Source organism: Elephantulus edwardii, unplaced genomic scaffold (genome assembly GCF_000299155.1).
Source record: "Elephantulus edwardii isolate Elephantulus edwardi_28Jun2011 unplaced genomic scaffold, EleEdw1.0 scaffold00044, whole genome shotgun sequence".
Lineage (NCBI taxonomy): Eukaryota > Metazoa > Chordata > Mammalia > Macroscelidea > Macroscelididae > Elephantulus > Elephantulus edwardii.
Window position 1 is genome coordinate 6097294 of NW_006399794.1, and position 14094 is coordinate 6111387.

Below are 14094 nucleotides of genomic sequence, written 5' to 3' on the forward strand. Positions count from 1 at the left end.
TTAAATTCTATCTTCCAAAAGATTTTTACAGATAGTTTTAATATAATTTATCCTATCATTTGTGGACTGAAGAACTACTCATATAAGCTGTGACTGTACTGTAAATAAATGCCAGTGAACAAATGAAAACTTGATCTCAGACCAGCAGTGGACCACGACTTAACTATTAAATATTTGAACTGAAGACAGTTTTGAGCGTCACTGAAGTTGAAATAGTGGAGGTGATGATGATTTTGGGATGAGCAAAATGAGGAAATATAAGGTTCCTGAAAATAGAACTCTGAAAGATTTAAAAGGCAAGTGGAAAAGGAAGTTCATTCACTCACAAAAATCTAACAGCGTATTGTCTCATACATCAAACGTATGTATGTGAGTGTGTGCATATAAACCATGTGCATGTGTAAATTGTATATCATTGCTTATGTCAAATGAGTCTTGGTTTAAAGCCAGGAACATCATTCTGCTATTCTATTTTATTGTTATTTATTTTTAATTGACTATGCAAAGGAATTAAACTGTGTGGATAATGATAAATTATGAGTAACACTGAGAATTCCAGACATTTACTTATACTCATTTGAAACCTTTATATAGACCAAGAAGCATTTGTTTGAACAGAACAAGTGGATATCACATAATTTAAACTCAGAAAAAGTGTGCATCAAGGTTGTATCTTTATTCAGTTTGTATTCTAAGCAATATTCTCAAAGCTAGATGGTAAGGACCTTTCATGGCATAGCCCCTAGAGAGTTGCTCTGCTAACCTAAAGGCCATGCCTCTCGCTATTCAAAACCACTAGATGCTCTGTAGGAGAAAGATGGACAGTCTCATACTGTGTGATATACAGCCTCTGAAAGCCCACTGGAGGCTCAGCTATTACTCAGTTCTGACTCAGCAGCAATGATTTTGACTTTGAGACTGTAGTAAAAATATGGCATCAAGATTGCAGGAAGACACATTAACAACCCATGCATGTTATGTAGATGGAAACCTTGCTTGCCGAAAGTGAACAAGAATTGAAATACTGAAGAAGATTAAAGCCTGCAGTCCTCACCCCTGGACTAGTAGGCAACATCATAATAGATGGAAAAAGATTGAAGTTGTTGTAGATTTTTGTTTTACTTGTCTCTACAATCGACCCCACATTACTGGTTCCTTCCCAACACTCCAAACAACCTGGGCATATGTGGAGCCCTCACTACTGATTTAGTACAGTTACAAGAGTCTTTGCTAAGAGGCAGATTTGGATTTGAGATTTGGGAGGCAAATCGGGTATTCAGTTCCTGTATATTTATCAAAGAGGATATTTTCAAGGCCAAACTTGAGTTAAAGGCTTGGAATCTGGAGTCATAGAGCCCCAGCAAATCTTGCTTCTATCACTTTATCTTTTGTGCCTTTAAGTTCCTTATTTGTGAAATGGGACAATACCTGGTAGACTTTTGTTAAGATCAGTGAGATTATACTTGTAAAGTGTATGACACAGCATCTGTACCTTAGAGCTATGGAAGTTGTTATTGATGTGGGCATTATGAGGGAAAAGGTACACAAACAGCCATTTATCTTTCATTCAGCTCATTTAGCTCTTTATTTGAATAGGTAAGTTTAATCTGTCTTGTAGTTTTGCTTAGTAGCTAGCTTTATGAAAAGCACTCCTGGTCTTTGCTGTTGTCCAAGGTCATTTAAGACAGCCAGGATTTGATCTAGCTGGGATGACCTTTGATCTTGTTATTCACAGAAAATCCTTTGAGTTTGAGGATGCATCCAGTCTCCAGTCCCTGTACCCCTCTTCTCCCACTGAGAATGGTACTGAGAACCAACCCAAGTTTGGATCCAAATGCACTTTAGAAGAGAATGCCTATGAGGATATTGTAGGTAAGCAGTGGCAGAGGTGGTGATCTGGAATATCTCTGAGTACCTGGGGGGCTGCAGAAGAACAGAAAGAAATAGAGGTGCAGTTTCCACCTCATTTAACGGGCACATGTACTTCGTACTTTTGAAATTTCTTAAAAGAAAATAGCCCTCTTGGCTTAATGGTTAAGGAGTTGAGTTACAAACCCAAACACAAGTGGTTCGAATCAGCTGCTCCTTGGGAGAAAGATGGGTACTCTTCTCCTGTGCTATTTATAGCCTCTAAAACATGTTGGAGGGTCAGTAATGAGTTGATTCCAACTTGAAGACAATGAGTGTGAGGGGTTTTAGTTTGAATTATTTTAAAGACCCCAAGCCAACCAGTGGAAGAACCATAACAAAGACTGCATGTCTCAACCTGAGTCCAAAGAGTCATTGGGACCATAAGAAGGAAAAAATGACAGATGAGGGAAATCACCATAAGAAGGTGGAAATATCTTCTTTTTCTTTTCAGAGGCTCTAGAGCCTATCAGGAGTTGGACAGCATAGAAAGTTAAGTGCTTGGCTACTAACCAAAAGTTTGGTAATTTGAGCGGTGGCTCAAAGTATGGCCTGACAATCTACATACTTTCAAAAGGTCTAGCTTTTAAAAATCCTAGGGAGCTCAGTTCTTCTAAGAAACAGAGGAACCAAAAATTGGAAATGATGCAACAGCAACTACTTTTGTAACTATTTAGTGTTCAAACAGGGTATGTGTAGGTAAATCCCTTAAATTCTTTGAAACCTTTGTTTTTGTTTGGTTAAATATTTATTTTAGCATCATCAGCACCAATGCTTCAGTGTTATTATTGTCCTGATTAAATATTGTTGTTGTTGTTGTTGATTGCCTTCAAGTTGAACACGACTTATAGTGACCCTATGAACAAAAGGCCTTTCTATAACTATTGACATTTACCCAAGTTTATAGAGTTTCCAGAGGCATATTGTTTAGGAAGTGGTAGAAAAAAATACCAGAGTACTTAGCCTGGTCTTTCATATGTAATGCTCCCATTCTTTAAGTAAGTTGTGTCGAGAACTGAAAAGGATTTGAGATTATACCCTGCTTATGATCTAACAAGTTTGGCCTACCCTAGTTGCATAGATGCTAGCAGAAGACACCAATTTCCTGGGTCACAGACAAATATTTATTTATTTATTAACTATATTTGTTTCCATTCCAAAGAAAGGTGACTGACAGAATGCAGAAATTATCGAAAAATATTGATATCACATGCAAGCAAGATTCAGCTGGAGATTATCCAAAAACAACTGGAACAGCACATCAACAGAGAACTTCCTGAAGTGTAGACTGGGTTTAGAAGAGGCCGTGGTACTAGGGATATTATAGCTGGTGTTAGATGGATTTTGGACAAAGATTTTATTAATCAAAACACAGCAAGTAGCATGAGGTTCATGTTTGTAAAAGTTGCCCTTATCCCCAGGTCACATGGGGGCCGTATGGTAGAGAGCCAAGTGGAGGTTTCACACATAGTGGAGTCTGTCACAGATTAGGAGATCCCAGTCTTTTAAAGAGACCACTAGCAAACCTGCCTAATCTTTACCCTGGAAAAAGATATTATCTTTATCATTCTTATCAAGAAACAAATGTGCTGCTGCATTGAGAGAGATTCTGTCTTTAAAGGCTATATTAAGTTCAGAACCATCAGTGGCTTAGAAAGGCAAAAATGAAAGAGACTTAAGGAAAATTGTTTTCTAACAAGTGGGAGAATTTCTATTTTGACAAACATAAGTTTATTTTTGGCATTTCTTTTAATTCTGGCCCCCTTCCCTTCTTTGAGCTTTAATTCTACACAAATAAGTATGTATCAAGAAGAAAAATAGGTAGTCTCCTCTTGTGCAGTTTACTGCTTCTTAAAACCTGCAGGAGTGTCATCTATTTAAGCTCTAACTTGACAGTACACACCACCAGTAACATTTCAGTGTAGGTGATGAAGAGGAGAGATGCTGTGTGCTTCTGTGCTCCTGCATTTGTTTTCTCTCTTTCCCTCCCTTTCTCTCCTCTGTGTTCTCTCTCTTTCTCTGTTCTCTTTGTCTTTCTCAAGCCATGAGGATGGAAAGTATGCCTTCAAGATTTTAAAAGCAGCCTCAGTAGCGGCAACTCTTTATTTTTTGGGAAAATATATGGATTAAAAAAAGCCAAACTGGAATAATTTGAGGAGATTGTCATCAGTTCCATAATTTGATCTGAGTCATTAGTTTCATAGACTTCTCCTTACAACTTGTGGACCAGCATTTCTGGGGAGGCAGTGACAGTGCTCAGGCCCACAGAGACACTGTTTTCCCAGAACACAGTCAAGCATGTAGCCATGTAAATTGTATCATAACAGAGAAACTATGGGAGTAAAATTTCTAGAAAAGAAAGTATTTTGGAGAGGGAGGCTTCTGTCTTTACTACTTGGGAAATCACCCAGAGATCAAGAGCTCTGGGAACCAGAGCCACACCTAGCTTTTCCTCCACCTCCACCCCAATTTCCATCACAGGGCACATTTCAACCTCCTTTAGTTGGGAAGCAATTTTACTGTGTCATCTCTCCCCAGTCTAGATTCTGCAGTAGGCAGACGGGTCTGAGATTTTCTGCTGTCACTTCCCCCGATCTACCAGGCACCACCAGCACCGTAGTCCTCAATGTTTTATCTCACTATTCTTTGTGCTGCCCAGGAATTCCAAGTGGGAAAATGTTTTTTCCATCTAATAAACTAAAATAAGAAAAAAGGACAGCTTCAATCATTCCTCCCTGTCAAGAGTTCCCATGATTCCATGATTCAGTTTAGGGTATTGACAAGCAAAAGTACTGTTCTAGGCAACAGAAGGTCAAGGAATAAAGAGCACATGTGCCTGGACTTTAACTACCTCATGCAGCAGAGGAAACTTGCCACTTTTGAATATTGCATATAGATGTAGGAGAAGCTTAGGTGCTTCTTGAAAAGGTGATCTACAAGTGCAAAATGGTGTAGTGAGGACATCTACCCTTGTTTTCTTGAGGAATGAGAAGAGAATCAACGTTAGTCCAATATGGATTCCTATAAACATATTCATTGCCATAGCCAAGTCACCTTGGTTCAGTTCCAACTCTTGGTGACTAGAGGCTACAAATTGTGATGAGAGGAGATGTGTATCTTTTACCAGTGGAGGTGGTGGATCTAAACCATTAGAGATGCAGATTTTTTGTTAGCAGTATAGCACCGTACAGAGTGTTGTTGTTAGGTGCCATTGAGCCAACTATGGCTCATGGTGACCTTATGAACAGCAAATCTGAACCTTGCTATATCCTGTGCCATCTTCATTATCCCTGATATATTCAAATCTGTGCTACAGTGACTGTGTTGATCCATCATATTGAGGATCTTCTTCTCTTTTTTTCACCTTCTTCCTTTCCAAGCATAATGTCTTTTTTCTAAGGACTGGACCCTTCTGACAACATGTACAAAATAAGTGAGACAAAGTATAACCATCTTTGCCTCTACAGAGCACCCTGGTTGACCTTTCTCTAAGATATAATTGTTCTTTAGTAGTCCATGGGATATTCAGCACTATTCTCTAGCACCGCAACTCAAAGGTGTTGATTTTTCCACAGGAACTTCTCTGAGGTGGAGGTTAAACCAGCTCCACCCTCTTAATTTTTTGGCCAATTCTTTCACCAGCTGTCCTTCCCACAGTGCTCTCTGGTTGGTTTTTTGTGTTTTGTTTTGTTTTTTTCTGAGTTCACAGATTTGTTGCAAAGACCACACAGAACTCAAAGATAATACCCATAATTGTGGTATTTATTAGGGAAGTAACAATTTATAGTTCAAGATCAGGAGTACCTCAGAACTCAGTTCTTAATCACAAAAACTTCTCAGCCAACCCACAGGCATCCTTCTAACAAAGGTTACAAAACTCATTAACTCTGCCCATAAGTGTCCAGAGTCACCCCAACCCTCCAACAAGCTTCATGCCTGAAGTCATTAATTTATTTTACAGTGTGGATAGACATACTGGTCTTGCTAATTTTATGGTCCTGCTGTTGCCATTTCTTAATCACTACTACTTTCTGTCTCTGATCTAACAACTCTATTTCTCTGTCTCCTGAGTCTAGGAGGTTCTCTGTGCAGGAACTCCAGGTCCAAATGACATGCTCCGCTACTGACTTTTCCTTCCTGACAGTAGTAAAATCTCTTTTATTCTTGCATTTGTTCTTTTTCAAGCCTAGTGGAATGTTAAAATCATGCAATTCCCTGTGGACTATGCTGCTATAACTTCTGTAATTTGCTGCAAAGTTTTATACAGCTCACTTGCATAGTCCCATACTTGCAGGAGCCATGCCACTTGCTTTATTAGGAAGTTCTTCAATCCTCTTGGTGACTACAAGGACTTTCTTTGCATTGTCTCACCCAGTCCACCCTTTGGTTGGAGTTACAAGACCATGACAAGAAAGGCCAAATAAAAATGAGTCCATTTTACCACATAGAAGTAGGATTAGAGTTGGAATAGGAGTTGTGGCATCTTCCTTAACTGCTTACCAAACTTTGGAGAAGGTTGTTGTTGTTGTTGTGCCGTTGAGTCGTTTACGACTCATAGCGACCCTATGTACAACAGCCCTAAACCCTGCTCTATCCTGTGCCGGTATTGCTGTCTCTGACACACCTATCCCCTTTACCCCAGTCACTGCATCAATCCATCTCATTAAGGGTCTTCTTCTCTTGCGCTGTCCCTCCACCCTCCCAAGCATGACGTCCCTCTCTAAGGACTGGTTCTGCCTTGCAACATGTCCAAAGTATGTCAGGCGAAGCCCCAGAATCCTTGCCTCCAAGGAGCAGCCTGGTTTAACCCTCTCTAGGATGAATCTATTTGTTTTCTTGGCAGTCCATGGTACATTCAATACTCTTCTCCAGCACCACAGCTCAAAGGCGTCAATTCTCCTTCTATCCTCCCTAGTCATTGTCCAACTCTCTGATGCATAACAAGTGATTGCAAAAAGCATAGCCTGTATCAGGCGCACCTTAATCTCCAGAGAGACACCGTTGCTCTTGAGTACTTTAGAGAGGTCCCTAACCGCAGACTTTCCCATTGCAATACGTTTTTTTGATTTCCTGGCTATTGGTGCCAAGAGTGTTGACCATGGAGCCGAGCAAACTGAAGCTGTGAACAATCTCAATCTCTTCACCATCCATCCTGATGCTACCGATTGGTCCAGTGGTGAGAATTTTTGTCTTCTTGACATTGAACCTCAGTCCATATTGAAGGCTGCAGTCCTTGACCCTCTGCAGTAAGTGCAGAGAAGGGGGAAGAGAAAAAAGGAGTACAGAGATGAGAGGGCCTGGGAGTGACCCATATTCAGGGTAAGGAGTAGACAGCCCAGATGTTTGGGGTTTGTTCCAGGTTTATGGAGTGGAAGTGAAGGGTTTTGAGTCTGGAGTTTGCATAATGTGCTGCTCATATCCCACCCCCCCCCCCAGCCTTGTCTGAATGTCTAGGACTTGACCAGCCTGGGGATGCGAACAAAAAATGTAAGAGAAAATATTATCTTTTTCTTAAGAGTCTTGTCATTTTAGCCTTTCACTTCCTCTAAATACAAACCCAACAAGTATTCTTGTTGAACTTTGAGGTCAGAATCACATTTGACTCATATTGACCAGTGATGCTGACTTCCCAGGAGCCATGGACCAGCCTGTACTTTGTGAGATTAAGATTGTCTTTTGTACCACTTGAGCTTCTGTTCTATGTCTCCCTTCCACCAAGATGGAATATAATTTTGTTTTGGGACTGTGGAGAAGGCAGAGATCTTCATGTTGGGGACCAACTGATCAGACTACAACTTCTTATATGCCAGAATTTTTTTTTTGGCAGGAAAACTGGCTTTATTAAGTCCCTAGTTCTCTTTCTTTGCACAGTTTTGGTTTCCCGGAGCCGCCCAGTCTGACAAGCTGCAATGAGACCCACTTTCCGGCCAGCCGGAGCATCTCTGCAGATGGTAGAGGGCTTTCCAATGTGCTGGTGATTGCCACCTCCAAAAGGATGCTCCACTGGGTTCATGGCCACACCCTGTACACATGGCCAGCGATTCCTCTTTGCCTTGTACTTGTGGTAGGCACGGCCTGCAAAAAATATGGAACGCTTCACGAATTTGCGTGTCATCCCTGCGCAGGGGCCATGCTAATCTTCTCTGTATCGTTCCAATTTTAGTATATGTGCTGCCGAAGCGAGCACATATGCCAGAAATTTAAAGCCTGTTTAGCCCTAAGACTATCATGTCTTCCCTATGAAGAGGCGACTTGAACAAAGGCCCTTAAGTTTAATGGCCTCCTTCCCGTGATGCTTGGGCAACTAGAGTTTGGGCATTTCAAAACAGCCTGAAGTTTACCCTACTAATCTGCAATACAAACCAAAACCAAACTCAATACATTGAGTGGATTCAGATTTGTGATTACCTGCCATTGAGTTTTTGAAGTTATGAATCTTTATTTTTCATTTGTTTTCATATAATAATACCTTTACGGTATCTTTCATTCATATACATTGTGTTTTATACAATGATTCATATATATTCTGATTTACATTCTTTTTTATATTAGTTTATTTACAAAATTCAAATACATTGTTTTTCACACCAGATCCTTCCCATATCCCCCACACACTCCCATCAAATTGTGCAACCCCATGGTTTACACACACACACACACACACATACACACACATCCTCACCTCTGCTTCCACTCTCTGCCCTCTTGGATCCTCATACTCATTCTATAATAATGGTTGTTTGTATACAGTATTTGTCCTTATGGACTGAGTTAGTTCACTTACCATAATACTCCCCAGTCCCTCCCAAGCTAGGTAGTAATTTACAAAATCATTGTTACTGCATGCTGCATAGTATTGTGTGAATATACAATAATTTCTTAATCCATTCGATTGTTGTTGGATATCTGGGTGGTTTTCATGTTCTTGCAATGGTAAATAATGCTACTATGAACATTGGTATACAAGTCTCTCTTTGTGCCTCAGTTCTCATTTTCTTGGGGTATATTCCGTGCAGTGGAATAGCTGGGTCATATGGAATGTCTATGTTCAGCTTTTTGAGGACATGCCAAACTGCCTTCCAGAGTGGTTGTACCATTGTACAATCCCACCAACAATGTATAAGAGTTCTTATCTCACCACATCATCTCCAACATTTATTACTTACTGTCCTTTTAAACTTTGCCACTGCTACTGGAGTGAGATGGTATGTCATTGTGGTTTTGATTTGCATCTCTCTTATTGCCAGTGATTTGGAGCATTTCTTCATATGTCTGTTGGCCATTCCAATATCTTCCACTGTGAACATTCTTCTCATGTCTTTTGCACATTTTGTAATTGGGTTATCCATTTTTTTCTTGTGGTGGCCCGGGAGTATTCTGTAAACTTACATTGTGAGAATCTTGTCTGAGCTGGTATTCCCAAATGTTTGTTCCCAGTTGGTAGATTTTCTTTCACCCTGTTGGAAAAAGTTTTTGATGCACACAGGGATTTAATCTTTAGAAGGTCCGAGTCATCAATTTTATCCTCTTCAGATTGTGCACTTCTGCTGTATTTGCCAGTATCTTTATAACGTAGACTAGACCTTCTAAGCTTCATCCCATTTTGTCTCTTATGAACTTTATGGTTTTGGGCTTTACTCTCAGGTCTCTGATCCTCCTTGAGTTGATATTCATTTATGCTGTAAGATGTGGATCCTGTTTCAGCTTTCTGCAGGTGGCAGTCCAGTTTTGCCAGCACCATTTGTTGAAGAGATTGTCATTTCCCCATTTGATAGGTTTGATTTCATTGTCACATATCATTTGACCATAGATAGTTGGATCTATTTAAATCTTTATGGGAGAAGACACCCATCCTTCTCCTATGGAATAGCTAGTGGATTCATATTAAGTATTACACTACCAGAATATCCTAGTTTGAATATAGGGGTTTAAAATGAGAATTGCTGTCTTGCTGCTCTCTGGAGCTGTTAATATTGCTTGTCCAAATTGACATATGTCCCTGGAATATACTGCTAGTCCACAAAGCCTTATAATTATTTCCATTCTGGGCCTGACACTTAAAAATGCACCCAAGGAAGAAGCTTGTTAGAGAGTTATGTGGAGTGGCCTCGACGCCAAACCAAGGAGTCTGTGCTGCATTCCTGCAGATTCCCACTCCCATCAGCTAGCTAAGACTCAGGGAGAGCTTCCAAGAAAGTTAGTGGGATGCAAGCTGGGAACAAGGCCATTCACAGTCTGTACTGCAAAGCTGTCCGAGCCTCTGCTCCCTCCACTTTGTCTTGCTTTCTTTTCTTCTTTGCCTTCAGACTGAGAAAACAATAAGGAACAGAGAGCACTAGCCAGGGTAGAGAAAGAAACAAGATAGCCAAGAGATGCAACCCAGTGTTAATTGGGAAATTGTAGCATGGCTTGGGGTATGCAAAAACTGACCCCTTAGAATAACCCTTCAAGATTGTTTAATAAAATTTCCATTGCCGGGCAGAGTGGGGCCCTTATTTTAACCACCATTGCTGGATGAAGGAAGGGAAGAAGCTGAGAAACAAGAGTTCAGAGAGGGGAAAGTTTGGAAGAAAGCTGCCATCTCAGAGCCCTAGCTGTGAACACGAGCCAGAAAGCTTATGACTCTGAAGACACCCTCTGTGCCTGTGCATATATACATTCCCTTCCCTAACTGGTTCTTGCACATATGGTTAATGAGCAAAGGCATCTGGGAGAGAAGTGGGACAGGGCTGGGAAAAGCTGGTCTCTCCCATCCAGAGGATTAGCTTGATAAGTTTGGGTTCTGGCAATCCCCTTTAGAAGAGTGCAAAGCAGAAATTCTTGGCAATGACCTTGCCCTTTATCTCATCAGCAAAGCTGGGAAAAGTTGAGACCTCTGGCTTCCCCAGCTGGACTTTGATGAGATGGGACTGCTTGGGGCCAGGCCTACAGGGAAGAGTGCCTACTTGTGTCCCTTCCAAGGGCAGTGTGGACCTCCCTTGAGGAAGTTGGGCAGGAATGCAAGTGAAAGTCATGTGGTCTACTTTACTTCCTGCCAACAATCCATGCCCTTTTTTAATTTTCACTATGGTGATCTTCTTAGCGCTGATTGTCTAGCCTTCTTGCAGCTCTACTCCCTTTAACAGTTCTGAACACTATTCCCCAGATGTTCCCTTTCTCTACCCATTCTGAGCCATTGCATTGGTATTTATTTGGTTTTAGCATGTTCCATTTATTAAGGTTCTAGGATTCGGAGTCTGCATGTTTTCTGCACATCCCATCCTTTTGGCATTACTGCAACACAGAGATTACTGAGGATGTCTATTGGAAGACAGCTCCAAAGAGAGTTGAGAAATATCTAGGAAATAGGGTGAACCAGGACAATGTAGTGACCAAGCTAAAGCTGAGAAGACAAGCTTTGGGCTGAAGCTAGCAGTCATTTCCTGGGGAAATGATTAGTGGCCTTCTAATATCAGAAAGGGAACTAAATATCACTGGAAAAGAAAGAGTCTGGTATTAGGGCTGGCAAAAGGAAACCGCCATTTGAAGCTTTCCTAAACTCTTAATTTCCAGAGGCAGTTCTGGTCTTGAGAACCTCATTTTCAGCCATTTCCCCCCACTTTATTACTGATGTAATACCATTTTCCTGGGACTAAATTTCCTACATGTTTTTCTTTGAACTTTGGCTTTTATATTATGGTAAAAACCTCTAATTCAGGGAGAAGAAAGTAGAAAGAGAAAAGAAAAGGCAGGGAGGAAGAAAAGAGGCATAACTTTGAGGTTATCATGACACTAAGAAGCTACTATTGTTGTTGTTGTTGTTGTCATGTGCCATCAAGTCAGAATCAAACCATAGCTGACCTTCCAGCAGGTTTTCGGAGGCAGGTAACTGCACAGAAGATCGGCCATCCTTCTTCCATAGAGCATCTGGTGGATTTGAACTGCATACCTTCTGGATTGCAGTGCAACTTCTTAACACTAGGAATACCTAAAGAAGCTATTAATAAGTTCTAAAACAGTGATTCTCAGTCACACTTAGGGACATTTGACAGTATATAGAGACATTTTTGGTAGTTGCTAATGTCATCTGGTGGATAAAGGTTAAGGTTATTTTTAAGCATGAACAAAACAGTCAGCTATTGTTCAACCCAAAACGTCAATAGTGCTTAAATTGAGAAACCTCAATCTGAAGAGATTGAGGAAGAAATTTCTATAGGTTGGGGATGATGATAAGGACTCTTGACTAGTCATCCAGCCCAATGAAATTTTAATTCAGTGAGATTACAATAAATGTTCTTTCATCTGTGGTGTGGATACTGATGCTTTCTGGTCCTCATTTAAGGGGTCAGGAAAGTTGTGTTCTAACATTATCTCATTATTAAGCGCCCAAACTCACCCCTTGCTGGATGTATGTTGAGAGGGAACCAAGAAGTGCAGAGCCCATCCTGACTCCTCCCTAAGTGCCTCAGAGCAGGGTAGGCTAGATACAGGGAGGCAAGGGATGTCAGGTCGGATGTTTGGATTCTCTAAGAAGGGCTGCTGAGGCCAGCTCTGCTTAGTCAGGCCTTTGGAATGGAGACAAGTCATTTTAATAGCATGCGTATGTTACAGGAAAAGGTCTGCTCAGTTGCTAGGGACTCTGCTTGGTGTTTGGGAATCAACTTAATCCAGTCCCAAATCCTTTCTCAGCACATCTTTGATTCATAAATATGCAGAGATTTTCATTATGCTCATTTCAATCTAATTAACTATGATTGAAATCACCCACTTCTTTACCCTGCAGAGAATTCTAAAACTCACTGATAGTATAATAATAAGTAGATGGGAATCCTGGTGATACAAAGGATGCTAACTCAGAAATTAGTAGTTCAAATTCATCCTCAGCTCCAGGGGAGAAAGATGTGACAGTCTGCTTCTGTATAGATTATATCCTTGGGTCAGCTCTTCTCTGCCCTGGAGGTTTCTTTTCAGTCAGAATCAATTCAATGTAAATATGATTCATTGGTTTGGAATAAGTAGATGTAGTTAAGTGAAATGCCTGACTATCAGCCAAAAGATTTCTGATTCAAACCCACCCAGAGGTACCTAAGAAGAAAGGTCTGCAGATCTGCTTCTGAAAAGTCACACTCTTGAAATTGCTATAAAGCAGTTCTACTGTATACACACATAGTCTCCTTCAGCTGGGATATCTTGATGGCAGCTTAACAACAACAAATAGTAGATGCCACAATCTATAAAATCTGAGCTTTAGAAATTGAGAAATCTGCACCTAGGAATGGATTCCACCCCCCACCCCCCATGTGTCATAATCCCTGAGAAGCTTTCTCTCCTAACAACCTTTGCTTCTACTCCTATAGTTCTTTCTTCTACCTGCTTCTTGAGAAGAGAGGGCTTAGCTCCTCTGGTAGGTGAGGACACCCAGGACACTCTATAGGACAGGCATAGGGCCCAGTGGTCACAACAGGCTCGGGCTTGCTGCTGAACAGCTAGACAATGGAGTAAGTCCTGCTCCTACCAAGTATACTTAACCTCCTGCCCTAGTCACTGATCATTAATTAGGTCTTCAGTCCCAGAGAGTAATGAAAGAAGCCCAAGTAATGAGGGAGGGTCTGAAAAAACAAGGACAAAGGAAGCAAAGGTTCCCAGTCCTTATAACTAGAATACAGCTGCCAGAATTTAGCAGGATTGACTAGACTCCTCATTATATTTTAGAAGAGTCTAAGCATATGTTATAGAGGAAGGCACAGGAGGGATATGACTTCCAGAAAAGTGTATCTTTCAAAATTTTGTTTTATTCAAGAGCAAGAATCATGCAAATGTTTAACTTCTTTGGGATTTTTTGGTGCCACCAATACGGTATCCACTACCAGGTTTTTTTAAACCATTCCTAAGAATAAAAATCTTGCTCTGTTTAGCTCAGACTCCTCTTAAAGCTTTCTTACATTCACTACCACAGAAGGAAAATGTATTCCAAAAAGTAATTGATGATAGTTCTCCTTTTGCTGTGGTCAGTAGTAGAGGAAACAAGATGATGCTGCAGTAAGAGGAATTAATTAAACGGGTAATTACTGAGCACTAACAGTTATAAGGAGCCCTTAGGGTGCAACCTTTAGCGAGTTACACTGTTGACCCAATGGCAGCGCCTCTCTGCCAGTTTAAATCCACAGAAAAAAAGAAGAGCAGTCTCCTCTCATGTGATTTACACTT

At 40.8% G+C, this 14094-nt stretch overlaps 1 protein-coding gene across 2 annotated transcripts in view; it reads left to right on the forward strand.

Moving 5' to 3' along the window:
- The window catches only part of ST5 (suppression of tumorigenicity 5), a 162139-nt gene that overhangs the window by 119942 nt on the left and 28103 nt on the right, over positions 1-14094 (forward strand). For both annotated transcript variants that reach the window (XM_006885434.1, XM_006885433.1), the window contains one exon: positions 1736-1872. In XM_006885434.1, coding sequence (XP_006885496.1) covers positions 1736-1872 — 137 coding nt within the window. The remainder of the gene's footprint in view (positions 1-1735; positions 1873-14094) is intronic.